This window comes from Centropristis striata, chromosome 7 (assembly GCF_030273125.1).
Source record: "Centropristis striata isolate RG_2023a ecotype Rhode Island chromosome 7, C.striata_1.0, whole genome shotgun sequence".
In the NCBI taxonomy this organism is placed as follows: Eukaryota; Metazoa; Chordata; class Actinopteri; order Perciformes; family Serranidae; genus Centropristis; species Centropristis striata.
The window spans coordinates 27,500,893-27,509,674 of NC_081523.1; the positions used below are offsets into that span (position 1 = coordinate 27,500,893).

The 8,782-nt window shown below is 40.1% G+C and overlaps 1 protein-coding gene across 1 annotated transcript; it reads right to left on the minus strand.

Annotated features, from left to right (window-relative positions):
* Positions 1 to 3,568: 3,568 nt before the first annotated feature.
* On the minus strand, positions 3,569 to 7,891 carry lrrtm4l2 (leucine rich repeat transmembrane neuronal 4 like 2). The gene is made up of 2 exons (XM_059336245.1): positions 7,652 to 7,891; positions 3,569 to 7,245 (listed from the first exon to the last, which is right to left on the minus strand). The coding sequence occupies exons 1-2, from the start codon at positions 7,653 to 7,655 to the stop codon at positions 5,642 to 5,644; spliced, it is 1,608 nt and encodes a 535-aa protein (XP_059192228.1). The 5' UTR covers positions 7,656 to 7,891; the 3' UTR covers positions 3,569 to 5,641.
* Positions 7,892 to 8,782: the final 891 nt, after the last annotated feature.

Here is an 8,782-nt window from a genome sequence, read left to right on the forward strand (position 1 = left end):
CTTCTGTCTAGTGAGCTCTTTTTGTCCAATTTAAGACCTCTCTGGCTCGATCATCCTTGAAGAAATCCCTTCTAGTGGATAGTAGGCTGGTAAGTACAAATGCACTAGGGAATGCAATACTGAAATATGCTCATGGAAAATAGCTATAAGCATTTATGGAACTTAGCAGCACATTAGCACAATTGATTTGCTGAAAGCTATTTCTCAAAAAGTCTTTGCTTGAAAGAATTATTCAACATTTTGGGAGGTATGCTAATTCCCTTTCTTGCAGAGAGCTAGATGAGAACATCAATACCACTCTCACGCTAAATACAAAGCTACAGCCTGCAGCTTGTTAGCTTAGCTTAGCTTAGCGTAAATATAGCTTCATGACATCATACATTTGTATGCAGATGTAGGGCAGGCAAATGAAAGCACAAGTACCACCACTGAACAAATGATTTGCACTATAGCTGTTTTAATCCATCAAACTGGTGAAAAACAACAGCTACTTTTGAGTCCAGAAGAAATAAAAGCCCAACAACTTATGTCTGGAGCTGCAGAGTGACCTAATGTCAAAAGTAAACCCTAATGTTAAAACATTACACATTCCTTGATTTAGTTTTTATGGAAGCGTATTGCTGCCACCCTTGTAAAAAATATCCTCCATTTATCTCATTATAACGAGATACTATCATGTTATTTCGAGATAATGATAGTTTCTCGTTATAACAACAAACTTTCATTATCTCATTATAATGAGAAACTGTCATTATCTTGAAATAACGTGATAGTATCTCGTTATAACGAGATAAATGGAGGATATTTTTTTATAAGGGTGGCAGCAATACACTTCTTAGTCTTATTAAGCCACATGTTGGAACCACCTTTTTTAAGACACGTTAAAATTCCCAAATTCATGAGTTGGGCATTTCAGAACGTATTTTAAGCCATAAAAAAGCTGACGGAACAGAAAGTGTTAAAATGCTAACTAATTTTCAGGTGCAACACTAAACTCAAGCACATTTACTAATCAGGGCAAAGACAAGACGGCAGTCGCTGAATACTACTTTGCGGCCCTGGAACCAACAGCACACAAAAAAGTTAAAGTCCCCTAATCTAGACCCTTGGTGACCCTGGCGAGCGGTGTAGAAGGAGGTTATCATTTTCCCACAGCAGGCATATAGGTCAAGTTGCAGAAAAAAATGTCTATTTGTTTCTATTTGTGTGCAGGTTTTTTTTAACCCTGTTGTGTCAGCTAGTCACTTTTTTTCTTTGTTTCCTCTGTCTGTCATGTTGTGCAGTATATGGATTTATAAATTCTGTGTATTTGTCACAATATCACATTGATTGCAAACAAGCTATTGAAAACAGAGAAACAGCCTGGCTCGGTCTGAAGGTAACAAACCCTGCCTACCAGCACTTCTGAAGCACACTAATCACTAATCACTGTTATATCTGGTTTGTTTGATTCATACAAAAGTCCTGCAGTGTTGTTCATCGCTTTGCGGTTGCCAGGCAACCATCAGAAACTTCAGGAAATTATTGTTTCTGGCTTCAAAATAGTCCAGTACATAAACCTCTCGTTAAACAACAGCTTCTTGTTTTTTCACACTTTTTGGATGGATTAAAAGAGACAGAATTAAAGTTCTCAGAATTTTTCAAAATCTTTGCAGAGGCAGGTTACCTGTTTCCAGTCTTAATGCTACGCTACACTAAACAGCTGCTGACTGTAGACTCATATTTACTGAGCAGACGTTGGAGGGATATTCATTTTCTCATCTAACTTGCAGCAAGATAGCAAATGTGTCGATTTACCAAAAATGCTCAACTATTACTTTAAATTACTTACCTCATAAATGGAAATCAGGCCACCAGATAAAAAGAAAATATGCATTTGAGGTATATTGCCAAATAAAATATGATTTTTGCTCCTTTTGGTTTGTTCTTTCTTCTTTGTCCTTTTAAAACCCCGGCCTCACCTTTGGCAAAGATGCACATGTTACCTTCAGAAAGATTCCCCGTTGAGAGATGTAAATCAAAATTTCATGCCCAGCATTGAGGGCTCAGCAAGTTACCCCTCACAGTGAGTGTTTACAGGAAGCACCGAGAAAACACACACTGTATTTATGGATGTTTGCAGGCAAGGTATTTACTGATTCTGTTTTTGGTTTCGCTCAGCTGCATGGATTCCTTATGGTATACCTCGATTAACTCAAAAAGATATTTTTCATGTCTTTGAGCATATAGGCTGCTTTTTTGTCAGACTTTGCCGGTGGAGTATGGTTCTATTTGTGCATTGTTGTAATAAGTCAATACTGTGCACTCCCACAATTCTTTATTCAAACAAATATCCTCGATAATGATCTGCAGACCACAGCTCTCTAATCAGCAATCTTTTCTTAGCTATGCAACACGAAAAGCTTTCACAACACGGGGAACTGCATTTCATCAGTCACTATATGACAAATCAAACACTAATTACAATATCTGCCAAAATTAGATCAACAAATCATTTGTTCTGTTCGTATTACATTTTTTGTATGCCCTCACAGATTTTCCTATTGGCCCTGGAAAGAAATTCATCATATATGCAAGTGGTGGAAACTAAATATATGGATATAAATTCTGTTGGCAGCGTGCCTTCTTGCCTGCCTGGAGGCGAAAGAAAGCCTGAGTCATGTTTAGAAAGTGAATTATGGGAGATCATAAATCCTTATCTGAACAACCTTTGACCAGTCAAACTTTATACGTACTCTACAGGAGATGTGTGAACATGGTAATGGTTGATAACAAGGAGAAGTCTTTACTTCACAGCAAGTCTGAGGTAACAACTGACAGCTGTGGGGGAAGAGATGATTGTTTTTAGTCGGAAAAAAGCAACCTTTTGATAGCTCTCACACGCTCGCACCAGCACTGTCTAATCCTGCCTGGTTTAACACATATGTCCCCTGGTGCAGGTTAATTTTCTCTCCTCACAGTGAACATGCTGGGAAAAAAAGGGTAACGAGGCAGGGGAGAAAAGGAAGGAGGAGACGGGAAGAAGACAGACGAGAGTAGGTGATATCTTCTTAATAGCAGAACTGCCTTGACCCGTACGCCCACTGTCCCTCAGTAGCAGCCTGCCTCTATTCTCCCTCTCCTTTCACAGAACAATACTTTCAAACTGACAGAGCATACATGGTTATATAAACGAAAATCTTAATCTGTTTTTGGATTCAGGGACTGGGATGTGTTTCTGTCTCACGAACAAGCAAAGAATGCCTTCTTGGGCTCCACTAAAAGCAAGTCTGTTTACCAGAAAAGCGAAAGTATAAAAAAGCTCATTTCTACATGGGGCCCCCCTACCCTGAGTTTGAGGTGTGCAACCCAAATACAATCAATACTGTTGTCAATACTGTAGTGCCAGGAGAGGACAGAAATGAAGAGTGCCAGAAAACAAGATGGAAAATATGTCAGCTCCCCTCACACGCAGCATTAAATCCAATGAATTGTATAACATCAAGAGCACAATGCATGGATTTAGAAAAGGGATTCTTTTTTCTCTATGTGATGCACCAGTCGTCGTCGATATTCTCATCACACACAATTTTTTCATCAATTGTCAAGTGTTTCTTTTAATTATACAGTCATTATCACATAGAATGCCTAGTACCCATATTATGTCTTTACACAAACAATGCATAATCATAATGATAGGAATAATCGATACAAAATTCTTTATGAAAATCAACATCAGTACTTTTCACACATTGCGGCCATCATTGGACCTGACTGATTTTTACAGCTTGGAAAACATCACTCCTGAGATTAAACTTAAAGAGTTTGTTTGGCCTGTACTACACAGCCCAGTCAACATAAAAAAATGTTGGCATTGTACATTTCCCAAACCACAGATCTGAAACGTTTTGAGTGTATGAGACACACCAAGCGGGAGACGTAGAGTAAAAACTAAACTGAGGAGGTAAGATGGCTGGACAGGTAAAACAGACACCAGACTTTCACCCCGGGAGACTGTCCTCCCCCAAAATACAACCCCATGTTTTGTTTGCTTATTATGATCCATATGTAGTATCTGTAATATCTGTAGTTAAGGGCGCCCTCTAGTGGCCACACTAATTATGAAGGTCGCCAACACAGAAGGGACATTACAGAGTATACAAGCAAAGGCGGAAGCGAGGAAAGTATAGGAGTATAAAGAACAATAAGGTCCACAGAGGGGTCAGACAAACACAACACATCGACACATGAGGCCAACGTTCATGTCCTGTGTGAAATGAAAAATAAACATTTTCCAGACGATATCTGATGTAACGTCTGGTTAAAAAATGCCAGCTCCAATAACTACCTCTTTTCCGTAAGTTACTTGTATTCATTTGACTTTTTTAACTGTGTTTTAGAACATATAACCATGTACTTTTTCCCTTACATGAGGACATTTTTGTTTCCTAAACGTAACATAATTGTGGATGTTACAATAACTGCATGTTTAAAATGGCCACTGTTTAGGTAGGGCGATGTGTTGATCTACTGTCAGTAGAAATAAAATTAATTTTGGAATTGCTTCTGTGGGTTGTACTTGAGGGTAGGAACAAACAATATATATGCTCTCCTTCAGTCACCCATGTAACTGCGTCTCATAGCCCTTTTTATTGTGGTAAAGTATTTCTTTTGTTATCACAAACCCTGACCCTTTTTCCTAACCTTAATCAAGTACCCTACCAAAATTCCAAATCAGTTTTTGTTTGAATTATGACGTTAAAACCATGTGTAAAGAATGAGAACAGGGTTTCAGAAACGCCAAGATTCAAAATATGTACGATGTATCTGTGGTTTGCATAAACACACAGTGCCAACATTTATTCTGGTGACAGGATTGTAACACAATGAACCGAAATGCAACTCAAACATCAATTAGAACTGATCATTTGGTAGGAGAGAAGGGCATCTTAAGTAAGGAGAATGAATTCATGCAAAAGATCTCAGGACAAGATGCTCTCTACAATTGTTCCCCCACATTTTGTGGTAGTGCTACTGCAAGTTGCTGCACTAGTATGCCAAACGCAGAACAGTTTAACTGGACAAATACTATCTTTTGAGAACAAAGTGCAACACTGTAACTCTTCCAACCAGCAATCAGTAAACCTGGAGACTATCAGATCATCCCCATAATACACTCACACACACACACACACACACACACACACACACACATACACCCAAAAATGCACACATACATACAAACTAAATGCTTTACAAGCTACATAATAAAAATCAAACTAGCGAGTAAAAAGTGGCTTTGTCATTTGTATGTTCTATGGCGATACAGTTTGACTAAGAATAAGGTCAGTCTCTCTACAGGACTGACTTCTACTGTAGCACAGGTCCAGGAGTTACATTAGATCGTACACAGCTGACCTGGCTGACCCCACCTCTGTTCCTGTGTCAGTCAGTGTGATAATTAGCTCCAAATATATCTCCTCCTTTCCAGTCTTCTTTTCTGTGCACATAATGATATTGTACTATGCCCCCAAGTATTTCCTTCAGTGCTGCAGAATCTATCATCTCACATTAGAGATAAAAGCACTTAATCTTGTGGAAAAACCCATTTACCTCTGCTTAGCAATTGCACTTTTAAGTCTCGTAAGGTGGAGTTGGCAGCTCAGACCTCACATTCGATGGATCCTGATATGGTGCACGTGCACGGCCTCGTCTCATTCACCAAAGAGTCCATCGTCTCTGTGTTTGAATGGTAGCTCAGGTAGTACTCTTGCAACTGAGTGTTAAGGTCCTGCTCCTGTTTATGGGACTTTTTCCTGCGCTTATGGTTGACTGAGTGCTGCTGCAGCTGCCTCATGGTGTTGGGGTAGCGCCTCCACGAGACATAAATAACCAGAAGGATCAATGACACTGACAGGAACAGGGCTACGCTGCCTGCAATGATTTTATGGAAAGCCATATGTTCAAACTGTAGCTCTGGGACAAACGATGTAGGGGGTTCAGGGGAGATGGGTGATGTGGAGTTCATGTTTATAGACTCTATTGTCTTTGTGTCCGTCCCACTAGGACTGACAGGTGAAGGGGTTAAGGTCTGTGCAGGTGTCTCAGTATCAGGGTCCGTAAAACTAGTTGTGATGTTCACAGCTTGGGTGGAAGTAAGAACAATGAAAGCAGTGGTGGAGAAAACATTCAGCACATCCACACACGTCGAGTGATTTTTCACCACATCCACGACTCTTTCGCCCTGCACAGATTTGGGACTGCTGCATATCATACTGATGTCTTTGGAGTCTTTGAAGTTTCTGAGCCACCCCATGAGAGGGCAGATGCTTGGGCTGCAGTCCCAGGAGTTACCTGCCAGGCTAACGCTGGTTAGTGAGGTCCAAGCTGCCACCGCTTCCACAGGCACACTACTGAGCTTGTTCGACTCAAGGTTGAGTATTTGTAAATTCGGCATACATTGGAAAACCGCTGGATCCAAGATTTGGATTTCATTCCCTGACAGGTCCAGTTTCTGTAGTTTCTGCCAGGTCCAAGGCACGCCTTGGTTGATGGATCGTATGCGGTTCCATTGCAAATAAAGAGCCTGGAGGTTGGTAAGGCGAGGAAAAATGAAGAAATTAATCCTGGAAAATTGATTGTGCTCTAAATGAAGTTCTTTTAACTTGAACAGCCCTAAGAAGGTTGTGCGTGTGAGGCTCCGAAGGCGATTGTAACCCAAGTCCAAAAACTCCAGACTGCGGCATTCCAGAAACGTACGAATGAAGATCTGTTTCAGGCCATTAGATCGAAGATGGAGATTTTGTAGCTTGCGCAGACCATAAAAATGCCCCGGCTGCAGAGACTGCAGCTGGTTATAAGATAAGTCCAGATTCCGCAGGTTTGGTATGGCACTGAACGTGTTATTGTGCAGATGAGTTATTTTATTGGAGCTGAGGATGAGTTCTTTGAGCCTGCGCACACCGTGAAAGGCTAAAGCATCTATGTCTTTGATGGAGTTGTGGTCCAAATAAAGCCAGATAAGCTGATTGAGGTGAGCGAACTGGTACGGCAACAGAACCAGCAGGCTGTTATAGCGCAGAGACAGACCTTGGCATCCTGTGGTGATGTTTTCTGGGATGCCTTGGAAAATGCCAGACTCGCAATAAACAATCTTCCCTTCACAGCGACAACTCGCAGGGCACATCCTCTCCCCCTTGCTGAGCAGCAGCAAAGCAGCTGCCTGCAGAAGAAGACATGATAACCTCCAGTCCAACATCACAGAACCTGTTGGGGGTAGAGTGGGGGCACAAGAAATCAAAGGGCTGACTTGGTTTTAGCAAATGTGCATGCTCAAAAGACATTTAAATAAAAAAAAATGTGTTCTTCAAACAGGAGATGTGAAGTGAGGAGCAGCTTGAGGTCTGATGTCTCAGACACCAGACCTGCTTCATGAAGAATTCATGTGAAAATATGTGAAAATACCCAAAGACACAGGTGCAGGGGAAAAAAGGTAATTTAAATGAGTGTTTAAATAAATAATACACCTGCACGCTCTTAAGATAAAAGCAATTTAGTTAAAGAACAAATAAAGCTGTCAGTACAAACTGGCCATAGCTGTCGTCTTGGCTACAAAGAGCCTCAAGAGACAGAAACTGTGTCAGTAAATTGTGAAGAACACAAAATGACTTACCCATCTTTAATCCTCTGAAATAAAGAGCATATTAAACTGCTCTCAGATGGGAAAATCGCAGTTCATTCAGCCTCAGAGTCGATCCACATAGCGAGCATCACTTATGTCTTCAATTAGAGGAGAAAATCAAATATACGCAAGTTTTCCGCAGCGTTGTTAAAGCCCCCCGGATCAGTGTGTGACGCGCGGAGACAGGACGCCCTCACACTTGGGTCGTAGTTGGAGTCGCCGCTATAGTTCAGCCCGCTGTGTGCGCAATAACCCATTTGAGCGCCAATAGACTGATCCCCCACTTCATGCAGTCTCTCTCTCTTTCTCTCTCTCTCTCCCTCTCTCTGTCTCTTTCTCCCCTCACAGAGGCGTAGGCGTCTTTAAGCACACATAAGCCTATAATACACTCCATGTACCGACCGTGCATATTCAGCTTTTATTTAATGGCATGCGTTGAATGTTATATTTTTTCCATTAACTATATATGTTTTATGTCGTGTTATAGGTTAAAGGGACAGTTCACCCGAAAATCAAAAACATTTTTTTTCTTACCTATAGTGCTATTTATCAGTCCAGATTGTTTTGATTGGAGTTGAGTGTTGGAGATAGACCACAGAGATGTCAGCCTTCTCTTGAATGTAATGGGACTAAATGGCACTCCTCTTGTGTGGCAAGAAATATATATTTGATAAAGTCTACAGTAGTGTGTCTGTTTTTTCTTTATTTTATTTTTTTCATTAAAAAATGTATTTTGCTTTGAGCATCACAAGCAAAGTTCAGTTGTAGTTCAACTACATTTAAAAGACATTTATATATTATTTATACATTTAGATATTTCCAACGGCTCAATCTAGATTGTCAAACAGCACTACAGGTGAGAGGGGGAAAAAAGAGAACTGTTCCTTTAAATAAATGTATATTTAATATGAATACTGGAAGGTAAGTTAAGTTATATTTAAGCTACATAGATTCTAAAAAAATAATAAAGAAACATTAGTATGATTTAGCATGAACTGGTGAATATTTTGTTTTTAAATGTCCTTTAGATTTTGCTTTTTTTTCATTTATTTTATTTTTTTCACATTTCAATTCATTTACTCATCATGCAATAAAGGGTTGTCACAATATCTGATTTTTACT